The sequence below is a fragment of the Nomascus leucogenys genome, chromosome 11, assembly GCF_006542625.1.
Source record: "Nomascus leucogenys isolate Asia chromosome 11, Asia_NLE_v1, whole genome shotgun sequence".
Classification (NCBI taxonomy): Eukaryota; Metazoa; Chordata; class Mammalia; order Primates; family Hylobatidae; genus Nomascus; species Nomascus leucogenys.
In genome coordinates, this window is record NC_044391.1 from 80,871,853 (window position 1) to 80,891,431 (window position 19,579).

Below are 19,579 nucleotides of genomic sequence, written 5' to 3' on the forward strand. Positions count from 1 at the left end.
CCCTGTCTCTACCAAAAATACAAAAATTAGCTGGGTGTGGTGGCATGCACCTGTAATCCCAGCTACTTGGAAGACTGAGGCAGGAGAATGAACGGCTTGAAACCCGGGAGGCAGAGGTTGCAGTGAGCCGAGATCGCGCCACTGCACTCCAGCCTGGATAACAGAGGGAAACTCCGTCTCAAAAAAAAAAAAAAAAAAAAAAAAGAGTTAGAATCACAACAGATTTTCAAAAAGAATTAGCTGTCAGAAAGCAAGCAGGCCCTGCCCAGAATTCTAATAGAAGTTATTGATTATAACAATGACTTAAATATTAAGAATGACAGTGATGTGACAGTAAATGTAAAAAATAAAATATGAAAATATAAGATGTTGGGATGCTTCCAAGTCTCTGGTTTGTCACTTAGGTAAAATATCCAAGTCATAATTTAAAAGAAAACTTTATGTGTAGTTGTTTGGAGTTTAGTGAGCTAAGCTTGTTTTATCTGCCGTGATCATCAGTTTGCCAGGGCCCCTTTTGGGAAGATTCATCCTTACATCTCTTGGGGGTTGCAGTCACCTGGGGACAAGTTGCCTGGTGGAAGGAAGGTGATTCTTCTCTACCTTGACCAGCCTGCCAGGCCCACTGGGTTCATACATACTCTCGAGGAGCCCCAGATAGGAAGACTTGGTTTTCTCACCCTCCAGTGAATGGACCTCAAGTTTATGGAGGGAATAGGATGACCCCTGGCCTACACTGACTAAGCCTGTCATCAAGAAATGAGTTCCTCTAACAACCATGAGTCCATTTGGAACTTCTGTGTTAAAAGCCTTCAGTCCAAGTCAAATGTTTTCAGTGAGCTGTGTCCCTGGGGAGTTCTTTGGGCCCTGCCTCTTGCTTGATCTTTTCCAGGTTGTTGAACCTCAGCCCTCTTTCTCTGGGTTTAACCTATTGCTGTTACTGCCTAGACAATTTTCTATCTTCTCATATCTGATCAGCTGACTGTCTTGTCCCAAGTCCCTGCCTTCCTTCTACTAACCTCTAGCACAAACTTAATGGAGGCCAACATGCCCTTACCTAACTTGTGGACATTGCCAGCTGCTCTCCAGCCCCACGCCCATAACTGCAATTATTGCCTATCTCAACTCTCTACCCCAGGCATGTACTACACGGGAAATCAGCTCACTAATCTGGTCGAGTTCCTGTGTGGAGCTGATAATGATGCTTCTGCATGCTTCTGCTCTGATTATTTTGGCTAAGCATAGTGGTTAATAGAGTTCTTAGAACATTTCTGCCTTAAAATGTATAACAAAAGTAATGTTTAAGTATGAGTGCTCAAATTCATTATCTTAATAAAAGCTGAGCACTTGTTCTGTGCCAGGCAGTCTGCTATTATCTTGTTTAATCCTATCAATGATCATACAAAGAAAGGCACTATTATTATCTCCATTTTACAGGTGATGAAAATGAGATTTAAAGAGATAACTACCTTTTCTTGGGCCACCCATTGGGTTGGAGCTCCATATTTTATTCTTCCACTATATTCCTTGAAAAGAAGGCTGCATTTAGACATGGTCAAGCAATCAGTTTGCATTTCTGAGACTACTTTACAATTTGGTAGTCATAAACAGTGAATAAAACAATATTTTTAAAACTCTCATTTGATTTTATAAATTGCTTCATTCAATGCTCCTTGATTAAAACCTCAAACCTCAGCTGTTCAATGCCAAATTAAAGAGCAACAGAAGGGAAGATAATATTAAGTTATGTTAGCAATTTGCATATTAAGTGCCCTTATACCACAACGTATCATGTGGTAACAGAAAAATTTGTTTTAGAAATAGGAATTTTGAATAGCAACTGTTAGGGAATGGTGCTTGTGGATATCAAAATCATTTTTAAAAAGAGTAGTCTTTTCTCCTTAAAAAATATTAGTTATTGCACAAAGGACAACAGTAGGAAATGCCCTGTGTATTTTTTATTAATCAATTTCATATCATAAAATATTTAACGCTTTTCGTTTCCAGCTCCCAGAGATCTGTAGCTTATCTAATAGGATTATCATGGAAAGAAACTATAGTGTGGTATTTTCTAAACTCCAAGATTGATAACCTTTTCAGAAATTATTAGCATGACCTTACAAATAAGTCCAGAAAAATCTCTGGAATTATTTAGAGACATTCTCAATCTCTTTTGGCTTAGAATTGTTTCCTCCCGCTTGGGCCTTGCTTTGTGGTCACGCCTCTGTCTCCCATTGGTTCCCATATTTTTATGATCTGGCCTATAGGGGGCACTGTGGCTCATGGAATGAGGCGCCTGCCTGGGTAAAAGGATGTGACTTAAAATAGCAGCTCTGCCACTATTTCTATGTGTCCAAGATGCATCATTTGAGAGGACATTCTTCATCTGCAACTGGAAATAATACCCACCTCAGAAATGGATTGGGATTGCTGTGAAGGTTAAATGGCACTACGCGTGTAAACTACAGCACAGAACCTGGGACTCTGAAGGCTCTCACTAAATATTAGTTGATTTTGAATCTGCTCTTGAAAACATTCAGTGAGTTTATTCAAAATGCTGTGGAAAAATTGTGGAGAGCAGAGATGGAATTTTTAACTTGACACTGATTGAGGGGCACAGTACTTGTTTGTGATTCCCCAAGTGAATCCATGAGAATCAACTCATGTCCCAGAATGAATATGAATATAGATATTGGAACTACACACAAAGGTTAAGCATTTATTTTAGTGTTGCTCTTACTAAAGATTAATTTTCCAGTTCTGAAGATGAACTGAGTCCTTTTGCATCTAAATGAGTAGACCTCCTCTGAGAGACCACCCCCACACTCAGAGTAAAAGCAAGCATAGCTCTCCTTCCTTCCAAGACCTGATGAATAAGGAACAGGCAGATTCTTAGGACACTGGGGAAAGCAGAATCAAGTGCCATTCCTGCAGCTGCCCAACTTCTACCAGCAGACCTTGCTTCACTCCTGGTCAAGAGGAATTATAGTCCTGAGCAGGGTCAAAACCAGCGATTTGGACCAGCTGAAGACTCTGTTACCTCAGGTGTTCTGCAGTGAAGGCTGTGGGATGCTTAGGTTAACAGCACTGCTTAAGTGTCCCGGCATTTAGCAAGAGTGTCTGGATATTCAACAGCCAGCCAGATGACCCAACAAACCTTTCCAAATATACTTCTAAAAGTCAGTCTTACCCTTGCTGTTGAACACGGCATATTCACCAACTTTCAAACTGCTTCATTACCCTCAAGCTTTATTGCCCTTTTCAGATTTACAACCTCAGGCTTTAAATACATCAAGAAAACTCTGGTGACTAATTAGGGAGAAAGTCTTGTTACAAAGTCACACTTGGTTGGGGGAAAACTCAGCCCTAAAAGAGGATTTCTGGGACCCCTTCTAATACAATTTTGAGATATTTAAAACTATAGAGAATATGGGCCGGGTGTGGTGGCTCATGCCTGCAATCCCAGCACTTTGGGAGGCTGAGCTGGGTGGATCACCTGAGGTCAGGAGGTCGAGACCAGCCTGACCAACATGGTGAAACCGTGTCTCTACTAACAATACAAAAATTAGCTGAGCATGATGGCGTGCGCCTGTAACCCCAGCTACCCACGAGGCTGAGGCAGGAGAATCGCTGGAACCTGGGAGACAGAGCCTGCGGTGAGCTGAGATCGTGCCACTGCACTCCAGCTTGGGTGACAGAGCAAGACTCCGTCTCAAAAACAACAACAACAAAAACAAACAACAAACTATAGCGAATGTAAGCTTTGTGCTACTTAATAATTTAATAACCTAGATTTTCCAGGTCAGGGACAGTTTATAGTATTAAGCTCAGCTGTTACAAATTTAGGCCCCATGAATTCTAATATTTTAGTACCCAAACATTATCTTTCATCCTTCCTTTCAGACCCCCAAGTAGCACAAATTCTTTGTCTATTTGTTCCAAATTTTGGTTCTGAGAATATATTAACCATATATAAAAAGAGAGGACTTCTTAGTATTTACTTAGAAGTAGATACATTTCTCTTCTTTCAAATCGGAGCCTGAGAGAGTATTTCATTTTCCAAAGGTTTACAAACAATATAATATATAAACATATATGACAGTATTCATAAATATATTTTTATATAAAATATTATCTTTATACCACAAACATCCTCTCCCTTTTATGTCTGTAAATATTGGCTGATAATATAGATTCCCTTTCCCAAATTATCCTTTTAATATCATGGTTTGAGAGTAATTTTTCTTGATAGGCTTAAAAATAAACATGTTCTTTTGGTTTGGGGATTTAAAATTTTTTCAAAAGGACTGCTAATATGAAATATTGCGTGAGTTCAGAACGATATGCAAAATTGACAGTTAATTGATCACTGATTCATTCATCCATAGTAACATAATAAATCTTCCTTAGCAGTCTCTACACTTAATGACCTATGAGTATAGATGTAAAAATCTAGACATCAAGTATGTCACCTTTGATAAAGATAGTTGAGAAATAACTTGTTTTCTTTGTAGTTTACCTTAAGTCCACTCTTGGCATTTGTCCTCATACAAATTCTGTCTTTATTCTACAGCTTAGTGAGATAAATTGTTAGATCTCTAATTTAGACACAGAGTGCACCCTACATAATAAATCCAGTTTTATTATTACAAATAAACATTCCAAAGCACAGAAAGACAAACATTGCATGTTCTCACCCATTTATGGAATCTAAAAATCCAAAACAATTGAACTAATGGGCAGAGAGAATAGAAGGATGGTTCCTAGAGCCTGGGAAAGGTGGTGGGAGCCTGGAGGGGGTAACTGGGAATGGTTAACGTAATGAGTACAAAAAAAAGAATGAATGAATAAGGCATACTATTTGATAGCAGAACAGGGTGACTATAGTCAGTAATAACTTAATTGTACATTTTAAAATAACTGTAAGAGTATAACTGAATTGTTTGTAACACAAGGATAAATCCTTGGATGGATACTCCATTCTCCATGATTACTTAATGGATAATAATGTGATTATTTTACATTGCATACCTGTATCAAAACATCTCATGTACCCCATAAATATATGCACCTACTATATCTGCAAAAAAAAAAAATCGACAACGAACCAACATTCCACTCACTGAATGGGTATAAAAGATGCTTTAGGGTCGGAGGAGAAATTAGATGTGGTGAAACTGGAGTGTGATATATCATTGTATTCCATTTCTTCTGGAAAGCTCATTAGCCTAAGGTTCTTTTGTAAATGAGACATCTTTGGGGGTGGGGGATAATTATCCACATCCCTGGATTAGGTCTACATTCATTCACTGGTTCAACAACTATCTGAATGTCTACAGTGTGCCAGGCCTTTGCCAAGCACTGGGGATACAATGATCACCAAAAGAAAACAACCTCTGCCCTTGCAGAACTTACAAATTCCTCAGTCATGGTTGACAATTCTTGTAACAGAGCTGTTGATAACATAGGCAATAATAATTATTAATTGATTAATTGTATAGAAGGTTTAGGTGCTACTATTAAGAAAAATCTTACTGCTGAAACATCTTCTAGAGCAGAATTTCTCTGAATGTGGCACCTGAAATACTACTTTTATAGGACATTGGTAAATGTTAATTGGAAGAGAGGTAAAATGAGTCAATTTATATACTTTACAACTTCTTCGAGCCGTTTTAAGTTTCCACACATTTTGATTCTGCAGGAAGGCTGTATTGTTTTCACATTTTCTACGCTTCTCTGAGCATGAAACCTGAAATGAGTCACATCTTACTGGGCTTAATGGATCCATGGAACACACTTTGAGAAACGTTATCCTAGAGTTACTAGTTGTTAAAGGAAAATTCCAAGAACTCGAATTTTCCTCTAAGTGGCTCAATAATACAATTAATTAGTTGAACAATGCATTTAGTAAAACTTCCAATGAAAGTTTTATATACAACATGTCCTTTTTATAGGCCTCTATCTATAGAGCTGTATTATGCAAATGAAAATTTTATTAAGTTCACAGATAAAACTTGTTGCATTAACTGGCTCATAGGGTTTATATGAAAAACAAATCTAATCAACAAAACAATAGTACTAGAAGATGGAGTTTTAGAAAGTCAATAAATAACTCATTTTCCCTTCTTGATTTAGAAACTTATTTTCAGAAATAAGAGATTCAGGCAGAGGGAGATCAAAATCTCAACTTTATTTCCGGTCAAAGCTGGATTTGAGGGTGTAACTCTGACTGTGGCAACTTACTGTTGAACTTTGGAATGAGAGAAACTTACCAGTCTCACCTACAGGGCGAGCCAGTGTGAATCCTGTGCAGGGAGCTGGATCCCACACAGAGACAGAGGGAGGGTGATCCTGAGCTGTAGATGCCCAGTTCCTTTGCCTAATCCTCCAATCAGTGTAACTCTTTCCACCTTTGTAGAGAGGAGAAAAGGATGGAAATCAGAGGCTGGGAGTCTTTAGGAAAATGCTTTCTTATGGAAGCCTGAGAAAATGAGAAGAAGGGGGCACCCAACACTGGATACTTCAGGAAGCAAAAATTGGGCTTTTTTTAAAAAATCATTTTAAGAATCACAAATACTTTTTAGTCAGTTTGATTTTTATATGATTTTATATATTGTAATATATTAATTAGTGTTTTCCAAATAATAATTTACTTTTGGAACTTTTTATAAAAATGCACATTCCAGAACCACAACAGATCTATCATGTCAGAATATCTGAGAAGCAGCCTGGGACTTTTATTTTTATTTTTATTTTTTTGAGATGGAGTCTCACTCTGTTGCCCAGGCTAGAGTGCAGTGGCGTGATCTCAGCTCACTGCAACCTCCGCCTCCTGGGTTCAAGTGATTCTTCTGCCTCGGCCTCCTGAGAAGCTGGGATTACAGGTGCCCACTACACGCCTAGCTAATTTTTGTATTTTTAGTGGAAATGGGGTTTCACCATCTTGGCCAGGCTGGTCTTGAACTCCTGACCTCGTGATCCACCCACCTTGGCCTCCCAAAGTGCTGGGATTACAGGGACTTTTAAGTTTTAAAAATTCCCCAGATAATCTTCATCATTGTTAAAGTGTAGAAAATACTAAACTGTAGAAATTGAACAAAAATGTCTGCTTTATTTAGGAAACTTAAGTGGATCAGAACATTTAGGTGATCAATTTTTTTTCTCAATTTTTATTTGGATATTTTAGCATTGCATAGATATGCCGTGAGAAGCTGGTGAGGCAATATTTCCCTGATGAGATGCCAGAACAATCACCATTGTTTTAATAGAATTTGTTCAGTGGCACTGATTGTGTGGAAAATTGTTTTCTTCTCAGATTTATGGTTCTTTCTCAAAAATATGACAGAATACTGTGCTCTTAAAGGAAAGCTGCTTTTGTTTGATCTATTTGGCCTTAAGGGAGGGAATACATTTAATAAGCACTAATTAGATTAGTTTCAAGTTGTTCTTCACTTAGGCTATAATAATTAGTTGGCATGAAAGGGGATTAGATAATTTATTAACTGGCAGAAATGACAATTATGGCTGAAAATCATAAATTATGGCATATGACTAAATAGAAAAATGTTGCAAAGAATGATCATGGACATTGCTCATTTAAACATTCTTTAAAAGAATATGTGTACTATCAATTACCAGTTAGGTGTGCATATTAGTAACAATATAGCTAATTTTCTATTTTTACTTTATTCAGAGCTGAAAAACATCTAAAAATAGTGAGTTAAAGAAAGTTTTTCTTTAACTGATAATTTGAAAATATACCCCAATCGTTTCAGAGATAGTAAGATGTTTTTATGTTTATACAACTTTTTAATTTTGTTATATAAACTGTTGTTAGAAGTTGAAGATGGTTGCCTTAATTTTTATTTTGCAATCTTTATGGATTGAATTAAAAAATAATTTTGGGACATGCTAAATATTCTGAGAGGTGTTTAGAAGTAGATTCTATATCCTTAGAGAGCCTCTGGTTCTCACAGCAGCTTCTCCAGGGAAAAGCCCTACTTCACTATATTCATCACAAATTAATGGCAGTTATTCATTTTTTAAAGCAGTACCAGAAGCTGATCTTAGCTTAAAGGGAGACTTTGTCTCACACATGAGCAGCAAATTGATTTTCTCTTCATGGCACTGTATCGATAGGGTTAAGTATTTTGATAGAAGACCATGCTATTTAATATAAGTAGATTTTCAAGAAAATCACTATGCTAAATACTTCACTAGAAGGACTTTATCTATATACAGCAGCAACTGTGACCTGCTTTAGAGATGACATCATTGGGTGTCATGTGGCTCTTTATACGTTTCAGCTTCAGAAAGAGATAATCTGTGAAAGCCACAGAGCCTGATTTCTGCTGTGATAATCTTCAGCAGACCGAGGCTGAGGCGAGAATGAGGCAGACCTGTTTACATGGTGTGTGCAGTGCCTTGTGGAATTCTTAACTCTATTTTATTGTATTATTTTTCATCGAAAAGTAGATCAGATGATAGCATGAAGTGAATCGGCTGCTTTGGACTAATGGGATCTTCTTTTCTGCATTAAGATCAAGAACTTTTCTGGAATCCTCTGTTCTCCGAGTAGCCTTGTCTTCTCTGTGTGTTTTATCAATTTGAAGAACACTGGCAAAAATCAGCAAACTTCATCTCCCAAAAAGCTCTCACACTTTTTTGCCAATACTTGAAGATTTCTGCTCCAAAATCTACTTTGAGCTGCTTGAGCATGGTGGTTGATAACTGAAGGGCAAAAGCATCACTTATTTAGTGTGTGTTATAGAAATTTTTTAGATAAGCTTACTAGCTAACCCAGGTGACCCTTTACGGATTTCTTTCAAAGCCAATTTGAATAAACAACTCTTCCCTCTCAAATGGGCAAGAGTAACTCTTCAGCACCATGGAGAGGTCCGGGCAGCGTGTTACAACGTGGGACTGTGACCAGGGCAAGCACTCTGACAGTGTAAGTTTTACAAATGTCTGCCATCTATTTTAGGTGTATCATATTTTTACATATGAAGAGAGAAAACTTCAAAGTCGAACTAAGTCAGGTTAAATTTAAGCTGATGGCCTTCATTACATTTTTAAATTCAGGATTAAGCATTTAAAGTATATCGGAGTGTTCATTTGAAAAAAATACTTTCTCATTGCATAGTTAGTATGTGGATATTTGGTGCTTTGAATTTGGAGAATCTAAGTTTGAGTGTTCTTTTTTTTAGTACACCAAAACTAACTGCGTTGCAGTGGACAAAACAATGGCTTCGGAGATAGCATTTTAATATACACATGTAAATAGTTCCAAATGTACAATCTGTTGCCCTTTGTATGCACAAGACTCTCTTTGGAAAGTAGTTCCTGATTTGTACAGTTTGGGAAGATCAGTGTTAAACTTTTTCACTTTAGATTATACTTTCAGTTACCAAAAGAACAAATGTCTAGGTATTCTAATGTCAATACATGGGAGATATTTGATGACTTACAAAATCTCAAATTTATTGGTATAAAATGTGTAGAGTGGCAGCTTATTATAAGTAGAAATAACAGATAATTTTATAAAATTATATATGGGTTATTGAAATAGTACTTTTACCATTATTGAAAATAATTAGTTTCAAAATGTTCAATTTAAATGTTCAAACCAGAAATAAAAAATATGGTTTCTTCAAAAACATCTTTTAACTCCATCTTTAAGACTATTAAATGTGTAGTTCTATGATATTATGATATGACACAACCAACGAAGAAATACTACTTTTAATTACTATCCAGAATGACCCCAACAGATATTTTGATTAGCTATTCAAATTTTTTTTCTAAGAGAACATATTGCCATTAAAAAGTAACTTTAACAAATCATGATTCTTTTCTCAGGCCAATTAAACGTAGTTTGGAACATTTATGCAGAATCATTTACTTTACAGCCTAATAATATATATTTTTATATTATTGTATTATAAAATTTATTTCCTTTAGTAGTCTTCTTCATATTTAAAAACCAGTAGTAAATGTGATTTACTCAGCTTGACCTCCAATTCAAATATAATGGATTCTTTCTGTTATGGATAATTTCCAAGTGAATTACTGTTGCTTCTTAACTCTTCAGTAATTTGGCATTTGATTTTGGGATAAATGGTACTTACATTTTGACAGTGTATGAAGTGCATCATTTTAGAGGATGTAACAATTTTATATAAAGGAGACCTTAGTATACATTTTTGTCATCTTTGCTCAATAGATCCGCTGATAATTTCCATAATTGATGTCAGTATTTAAAAGACCTCAGTTTTTGAAAAGAATGAAAGGTAGATTTATGATTTCAGTTTTTTAAAGTTTCATTTCCCAAAATTTTATTATTCTGCTTTGGTTTAATAGGTAAGTAGGACTTTTCACACACCATTGCATGTACCTCCGTGATTTTAAACTTAAATTGTTCCCTTATGGTAAACTGTATCCATTTGCAGCCCCTGATGAACTTTGAACAAATCATTCTGGTTTATTAAATTGTACATTCTAATCCAGAAGAGTCCAAGACTCATGTCATAAAATGCATCTGCTTGCTCTGAAATGGTGTCAGGAGGAGATGTAGCTGATTCAGAAATTTATTTGATCTTTGTCTCTGTCTATCTGAAGGATGTGATTCATTTATGATATTGTCAGAAGTGTAACTTTTATATTTGCTGCTTTTTTGCAAACATTTTAGTGATATATTTATAACTAAAGTTATCCAGCACACACATTTTTCTGTAGTTGAGATATTGTTGTCTATGTATTTATTTAACCAGAAATTGTTGCTGTATGACAAACTACAAGCACATATTTGCTTCTGTTTTGATAGCCTTTCAATCATTATTGAAACAGTCACCTGAACAGTAGAAAAATGTTCAGAGCTAAACTATTAGATATTCACATTTCTTTTTCTTTCTTTCTCTTTTTTTAAAAAATAACATTCTGGTGGTAGCAGATGTATGTGAACAATCTTAAATTTAGTTGAGTGACATTTTGCTTTTCTTGCCAATGTAAAAATATGCTCCCAGATCTCTTTACTGTGGTCCACCCACCCTTGCAAGGGATTTATAACCTTTGGCTACAAAGAATGTAGGGGCATATTTATTTATGAAAGCCACCGTAGTTAGGGTGCTTTGCAGGATGGCTGAATATAGAGGCAGCTAATTGGCGGGTGTGGTTTTTACTGCTGATTTTAACCCTTTTTGGTGCTAAGAAAGATTAGTTGATCTTGGAAATAGTTCTTACATCCAAGGTATTCAGACTCATCTCTGTTGCATCAGTCTCCATTACATATTCCTGTGGAAGCAACTCCTCTAGCTACAGTCCTAACAGGAGCAGTTCCAGTAGGGAGGAGCCTGAAACTGGAATGTGTTGCAAGAAGGTCCTAAATGGTAGCTTCTTAGAGGGACATAGGGATCCTTGGGGTTATTTCAGTGAGCAGAATGCTGATTGATTCCAAATGGGTTCTAGGCTTGTTTAGTATGTCTTTAACACTATAAGGGGCACAGTGGACATTAGAGGCTCAAGAGAGGTAGCCTAGCATCCCAGAGAATCACTATAGATTGATGATTCATCATAAAACTTTCTATCAAGTGATTTTTGTCCTCAGTTACTACATTTTGCTGTTAGTTATTCCTTCTCTGTCCCAATTTTATTTGCAAGGTACATTCCTACTTTGTATTATATGATGGACCTAACTAGATATGGCCTGAATGATTTGAGATTTACATTAAATATTACTAGAAATGATGGAGTAATCTTACCTTTTCCAGAGAACAGAAGAGAGCTTAGGGACTTTTCATGCAAGATATACACATTGCTGGAAGTCCAAGAATATTATCCAAATAGAAACGTCTGGATATGATGCTTTTCTCACTTTGACTAATTTTTCAAATTCCAGTCCCTCTAAATGGATTTTACTCTCCCCCATAAGTAAACTTAAGTTGGAGCATGTAAAGAACAAGTACACATCCAGGCAGCCAGTCCTAGGGATGAAGTCAGCCCACTTCCATCTTGCCTAATTTGTCCTGTAATTCTGACTCTCATCTTGGATTTTTCACACCATCTCATCTACACTTTTGGAGTTGACACACTACATCATACAGTGCCTGGCTCCATTAATAAGACCCATCTTGATGCAATACACATTTTGAATCCAACATTCTGGATTGACCTCAATAGCATGCTTCTCTAGAATGCTGTTTTAGTGCTCAATCTCTGACTCCTGTGCACCACAATGGCAGGAAAAAAAACCCCCACTTCTCCACCTTGGGTTTCATTTTGTGTGCTTTGAAACTGATGGAACTGTACTGTGTAGAATACAATGTTGGTATAGAAAGCATGTACATTGACTACCCATGATATAGTAATTATCTATTTTTAAAAGCAGTCAAAGACAGACTCAGCCTTGATGTGACAGTAGATGTAAAAGAATATAAATCTTCAGTGCCTTAGAGCAATTCATACAAATTTGCTTACGTTTAATTTTTGTTCAGATTCCTAGAAATATAAATACAAGCATTGTATCTGGACTTTAATATGGCTTGGAAGAATTTTTTCTGATGTCTTGGTGGAGAAGATAAAGACCTGTGAATGGATCACAGGCATGAGTCACCACGCCCAGCCAGATCTCTACGTCGTAAACATCACAAAGGGTCTTTGGAGATCACTTGTCCTTGGTACCCAGGAAGTCACGGTTCCTCTGTGTGCTTTATGTGACATCACTAAGTGAAGGGTAGCCCATGCTACACCAGGTGCTGAAGGCTGAGACGGTGAGAGTATAAGTGATAGGATGCTCTCTCCCCTTGCTCTCTTTCTGAAGATGACAAACTCCATCTTTTTTCTAAAGTCTTACTAAAGGTGGAAATCTTTTTTCTTCACTTCAATTTTAAAAAATTATTTGTTTTTGCTTTATAGAATAGACTGACAGTGGGCTTTTAAGAGTAACAAGTTGATTTTGTATTTATATACAAATACTCCATATTGTTAGACACTTATAAATAGGTTGATGAATATTCAGTATATATGATAGATATACAAGCAGTTTGGTGTGGATATATTAAACTTATTGAAAAATTTTTAAAAAAAAAAAAAAAAAAAAAAGACCTGTGAATGGAATAATAATTTGGAGCTAGAAACCAATTTACTGACCCCTGGGCAAGGGAATTTCTATCAGAATATGTGACTAGTAAGGGACCTCAACACTGAGCAATCAGTGGAAGATTTATGGAGAAAATTTAAAAAAATATTTACAGGCTGGCGCAGTGGCTCACAACTGTAATCCCAGCACTTTGGGAGGCCGAGGTGGGTGGATCACCTGAGGTCAGGAGTTTGAGACCAGCCTGGCCAAAGTGATGAAACCCTGTCTACTAAAAGTACAAAAATTAGTGGGGCATGGTGGCAGGTGCCTGTAATACCAGCTACAGACTGAAGCAGGCGAATCACTTGAATCCACTAGGTGGAGGTTGCAATGAGTCGAGATCATGCCATTGCACTCCAGCCTGGACGACAAGAGCAAAACTCCGTCTCAAAAGAAAAAAAAAGGATGGAGCTATTTTTCAATGGTATAGGAATAAAGCATTGAGCTTCTCATCACCAGAAATATGAGTCACACTGGATGACCCACATAAAAGATGCTATAGAAGGGGACTCCCTAATGGTGTGTGTGCATGTGTAGCAGAAGGGCTATGTGATCTCTAAGGTCTTTTCCAACTTTGACACGGATAAGGGTCATCCGTGCAGTGTCATCTCATTAAAAAAAGAAAACAATAATTTCTTCATCCAACAAATACTATGTATGTACCCATACTACAAGAGTATGGGTACATACTCTTGTGATTACAAGAACTGAGATGATTAATCCTCCCTGAGCTCCTTGAGAAACCACCCACTTGAAAAAGGAGTAAGGGGAATACTGGGAAATAAAACCCCAGGTGGGTTTTATTTTAAACCTCAGGAGTTGGAAAAAACCCAGGGAGGGAGAGTAAGATGCATCACTTGGATCTATTTGAGAAGGGAAAACTAGGTTAAAGGAGAAAAAAGCAGAACTGGAGTTATAATTTATCTTTTCATTATCTCTAGCATAGGGATACTACAATGCATAAAAAAATGAAAAATTTAGAGTTCATTGATCACTAATCAATTCTATGATTCTATTTAGGACTGTCAAATCTCTAATGAGCTTTTTTGCTCTTTTGCCTGTATCGTTTCAATCTGTGTAGCTATAGCTGCATCATATACTTTTAAAGATTCTGTTCCAATTGTCATCTGTTCTATTATAAATTGGGAGAAATCCTGAAGCTGTAGACTATCAATTCAAGGGGTCAACATCAAGTCAGCATAGCTACTGGCCCTGCTCTGAATTTGAATCTTTGCTTGATTAATTTATCATACATGGTGAATCTAGGCTATGCTGTAACAAAGGGATCCCCAAAAGTATAATAGCTCACAAACAGCAGTTTATTTCCTGTTTAGGCATCAGTACTGAAAGGGGAAGCAATACAGTGGGGTGACCCTTTTTCATATAGTCATTCAGAGAACCCAGGGTGGTGGGAGCTATGCCATCTTCAACACGTGGCTTTCAAGACCACCTTACAGTTGTCTCCCTTCTAGCAAAATAGAAAGGAAAAAGGGCACATGTGGGAGGTTCTAGTGGGCCCATTCTGAAAGAGGCACACATCACTCAACTCACATTCTTTTGACTGAACCCAGTCACATGCTGATATGGTTTGGCTGTGTCCCCACCCAAATCTCACCTTGAATTGTAGCTCCCATAATCCCCACGTGTCATGAGAGGGACCCGATGGAGGGTAATTGAATCATGGGAGCAGGTTTTTCTTGTGCTGTTCTCATGATAGTGAGCAAGTTTCATGAGATCTGATGGTTTTATTAAGGGCAGTTCCCCTGCACACACGATCTTGCCTGCTGCCATGTAAGATGTGCCTTTGCTCCTCCTTCACCTTCTGCCATGATTGTGAGGCCTCCCCAGCCATGTAAAACTGTGAGTTCATTAAACCTCTTTTTCTTTATAAATTGCCCAGTCTCAGATGTTTCTTCATAGCAGTATGAAAATGGACTAATACACATGCCATATCTAACTGCAAGGGAGACTGAGAAATATCCTACAGGTTACATAGAAATAAGAAAATAAAATAGATTTTAGAGCACTTAGTACTTTCTGCCATATCTGGACTTCTGTTCTACTGTGGGAAGACTTCTTCCTCCAAACCCACAGTTCCTGTTGCTGTAAACCTGGTATAGCCTGCTAGATCTGCTTGATGTTAATTTTACTGCAGCCTTGACCATTGCTAATTTCAGTCTTCCAGGTTGCAAACTACAGAACTTGACCCTAGGTAATGTAAGCTGAAAAATAATTTATTAGAAACACAACAGATAACTCACTAAATTGACAGGAAGGCTAAAGAATCAGGCTCAGAAAAATAGGAACTAAGGGAAGTTGGTTGGCCAGAAACCCATGGAAATGCACACACAAGAGGCAACATTATTGGAATGCTGTTGGCCTCACAGTACATTGGATGCAATGGTTACACAGTTCCAAAATACCCCTCACTTTTCTGAGACACTTCTTCCAGATCCAGAGTCCTGAACTGGGCCATGCCATTGACTGGTTTAGACCATGCATTCAGGCCTGATTGCTAGAATTCAGGGAAGGGAATTTCTTCTATAATGGGGGGTACAGTCCTGGTGCTTACTGTAATATGCATAGCAGTGTATGCTGTGATTATAAGAGGGTCTCAGATAAACTAAAAAAGAAAAGCCAAACTCCAGTGTCCCTGATGTTGTAAGATGCCCCTGATGTCACGTTAGATCTACTGATGACCATGGTGATTCTCGTTGACTCCAGTTGGCCACATGCCTAGACTATGCTTTATTGCTATGCCTAGACTACGCCTTTTTGCCCCTCCTGGAATGTGTGTTTTCACCACTTTCACTGGTTTATTATACTAGCCTGCCTAGTAATCTCTATGAATCTTTCTCTGGCCCTTTTTGATGCTAGCTGAGCTTTTCAGGTCCTTTCCTAGAACACTTGGCCTTGTTTGGATAATTTAATTTAGACCTGGGACCTATGTGATAAGTTGCAGGGCCATCACTCAGACATTTGACTCATCTCCTGGGGGGTTTTCTCATCTGTAAAATGAATAAATCGGCTCAATTCCCATTAGTCTCAAAGGGACACCAAAGCTTAACAAGATCGTGCTTCGAGATATTTGGAACACAGGGTGGCATTATCACATTATTATTTTCACAAGCTGTTAACCTGAAGGGGGAAAATAAAGAGTGGAAATTTAATGCCAGAGAGGTTTTGGCACTTTGTCAATTCAACATTAGCTTTGAGGGCTTTTGGAATTTTGCCTGAAATTTTCAACACCAAGCGGCTAAAAGCTGTGTTTTTCTGGGCTTGTGATATTCCTGTCCCCAGGGATGGCATTAAGCACTTGCGAAGGATGAACTGTGCCAGGCCTATCTTCCAGTGTCCCACAAACAGACAAAAAAGCAATGCACACTCTAAATTGCCATGCGAACCCACATTTTCTACTTGGAACAGCACCTCTGACTTGTGCCAGTTGAAAAGGGATGATGGGAAGGGAGTAATCCACGATTGCATGTGTTAAATACATTCACTATGTGACATGTGGGGCAATCGTGGCTGGGAGGCTTCTGTTTGGGTGCTCGGATGGACCCTACTGAAGATCACAGGACCTTTATAGGTCTTTCACAATCTCCCACATCAGTCCTTTTTGAAAGAGAGCTATTGCTTATGCAAAAGTCACCTTTGCCAACTAAACCAAAGACTGGGCTAATTAGAAGCTAGGAAAGAGAAATACATCCTCTTGGAACTTCGTTTTGGGATTTTGGAAGGAAGAGAAAGGCGGGAAGACCTGCTAGAATCTGGGGAAACATTTATTCATTCCCTGTAATTAATGTTTAAGCTATGTGATCATAATTACACCAAAAGATTCTAAGTGGTTTACTTTATTTGGACAAGAACTATTTTCAAATACATAGGATTCCACTTAATGCGCCTAAAACACATATGCACATATATTTAAAAATAATATGCTTCATATATTAAAAGATGATAAATTTTCAGTGTCAAGAGCTAAAAAGTATAGTTTTGAATGAATATGCTTACACTTCTTAATGTATATACATTTTGTATTTTCATGAAGACCTACAAATCTGTGCTTTGTCAGTGGAAGAAGGGAGCTATTTACATTTTAGAGCAAAGTACAGTGATCACTAATTTATCAAAAACTGATAGGAAATGAAGCTTCTGTATAAATGAAATCTATCAATAATGGACGGTTACTTTTTTTTCAGTCAACACGTTTTGAATGACATTGTTTCTAAACTACATTGTAATATTCTCTGTCTCATTTTATAGCAATGACCATTCATTTATCGTTGTAATATATATCTATATTCATTTTAGAAAATATGAAATGTTAAAAAATATATCTCACCATTAATCCAACAAAGACCCCTATTGTTAACATTTCTGTGAGTTTCCTTCGAGTTTCTGAAATGTGTATACACTAGGTATTAATATGAATATATATAAATATAGCTCTTAAACATATTTTCAACATTTTTAACTGCTTTTTAAAACATAATATTTTAATTTCTGTGTCATTAAAATTTCTTAAAGTTTTATGGTACAATGTGAATGAGTAATATGAAATCACATAGACATATAATTTATTGAACTATGCCACTATAGTTATCAATGTCAACATTGAGTGTTCATATATTTTCATATTTTTGTTTCCTTACAAGAGATTACTGTGAGTATAATAACAATTTATATAACATTTCTAAGGATATTGATATATATTGTTACATCCCTAGAACTGTTGTGCTAGTTTTGTTAATTTAATAGATTGAAAGTGGCCTGTGTTTAAAACCCGAATTTCTTTTTTAATTGTTGAGGCTTAACATTTTCACATTTTGTGGCAAAGTTGATTTATTCTGTGAATTGTCTATTGTTTCACTGAGATTTTATGTGTTAAATATTATGTATATATTATTAAGCTTTTGCATTCGTATATGTGAGATATATTTTCCTAGACTGCATATTTCAATCTTTAGAATTTTAAAATTTTTTGGAAATAAAACCTACTTAGTATCCCATTCACCTATATATTTTTGTGTTTTTTGAAAACTTGTTTCAACTTTATCATTTGTCTTAAGTTCATTGAAATTTCGGTGTATGGCATAATGAGAAATAATAGTTTTATTTTATTCCAAGTAGTTAACCCTTTACCTGAGCACCATCTACTGAGTCCTTTGTTCTCTACTAGTTTGTAGCAGAGAACAAAGGACTCAGTAGATGGTGCTCAGGAATCTTTACCATATGTTAAAAATAAATCCATTAGAATCTCTTTCTGAACTACCTTCCTGAATAGACATGGTTTCACATGTCTATTCTAGTACCTATATTTTACTGTCTTAAATATTACATTTATATGATGAATTTTAATATCTAGTAGGGAATTCTCCACTTCATCTATTTTCATGTTCTTGAATGGTGAAACTCATTCCAGATAAACTTTACAATTGTATAGTTAAGAAATTATTCAGAGACTTTAATAGCAATTGCATCAAATCTGTAAACTAATATAAGAACTGATACCTTTGCAAATTTGTTCTTACCATCTAGGAACACTGTGTAGATAAATAAATATTGATATAAATATGCATAAGAACATGAATAGATATAGATATCAGGAAAGATTTGAAATTTCATATGTTTTATATATATATATTTTTTTGAGACAGAGTCTTACTCTGTCGCTCAGGCTGGAGTGCAGTGGTATGATCTCAGCTCACTGCAACCTCCACCTCCCGGGTTCAAGTGATTCTCCTGCCTCAGCTTCCCGAGTAGCTGGGATTACAGGCCCATGCCACCATGCCAGGCTAATTTTTGTATTTTCAGTAGAGACGAGGTTTCACCATGTTGGCCAGGCTGGTCTCGAACTCCTGACCTCAGGTGATCCGCCGCCCGCCTTGGCCTCCCAAAGTGCTGGAATTACAGGCGTGAACCATCATGCCCGGCATATTTTTTACTTTACTTACTATGATTATTCCTATGTAAATGGATTATGGATTATTTCTTTCTTTTTTTTTTTGAGACAGAATTTCGCTCTTGTTGCTCAGGCTGGAGTGCAATAACACGATCTCGGCGCGAGCCACTGCGCCTGGCTATTCCCTTCCTTTTTTTCCACTTCTAATTGGTTATTACTAGAATATAGGAAGCAATGGCTTTTTGCCTTATTGATTTGTATCTTTTCAACTTATTAAAATCTCTTAATAGTACTTCAGAATTTTTTTAGTGGATTCTTTCGAGGTTGTTAACCATGTAATTTTCTCAACTGCAAATAATACTAAATTGCCTCTTCCTTTCCAAAAGTCTTATTGTATCGATTAGAAAATTCAACCTAAGCAACATAGGTTGTCTTATTATCCATAGTTGATGGCGATGAGTTGTGGTCTGTTCTTGCATTGTGGTATTGCTGTTTGCTTTTAACGGGCAGTTCTTTATATGTTGCTTTTTGTTTCTATTTTATGG

General features: G+C 36.8%; 2 protein-coding genes across 3 annotated transcripts in view; both read left to right on the top strand.

Annotated features, from left to right (window-relative positions):
- The window catches only part of IQCJ (IQ motif containing J), a 183,983-nt gene extending 182,395 nt beyond the window's left edge, over nt 1–1,588 (top strand). For both annotated transcript variants that reach the window (XM_003256369.4, XM_003256370.2), the window contains one exon: nt 499–1,588. In XM_003256369.4, the coding sequence (XP_003256417.1) occupies nt 499–687 (189 nt within the window). In that variant the 3' untranslated portion in view covers nt 688–1,588. The remainder of the gene's footprint in view (nt 1–498) is intronic.
- Nucleotides 1,589–8,298: 6,710 nt separating this feature from the next.
- The window catches only part of LOC100602238 (schwannomin-interacting protein 1), a 592,588-nt gene continuing 581,307 nt past the window's right edge, over nt 8,299–19,579 (top strand). The window contains exon 1 of the mRNA XM_030822762.1: nt 8,299–8,947. Within this exon, the coding sequence (XP_030678622.1) occupies nt 8,885–8,947 (63 nt within the window). The 5' untranslated portion in view covers nt 8,299–8,884. The remainder of the gene's footprint in view (nt 8,948–19,579) is intronic.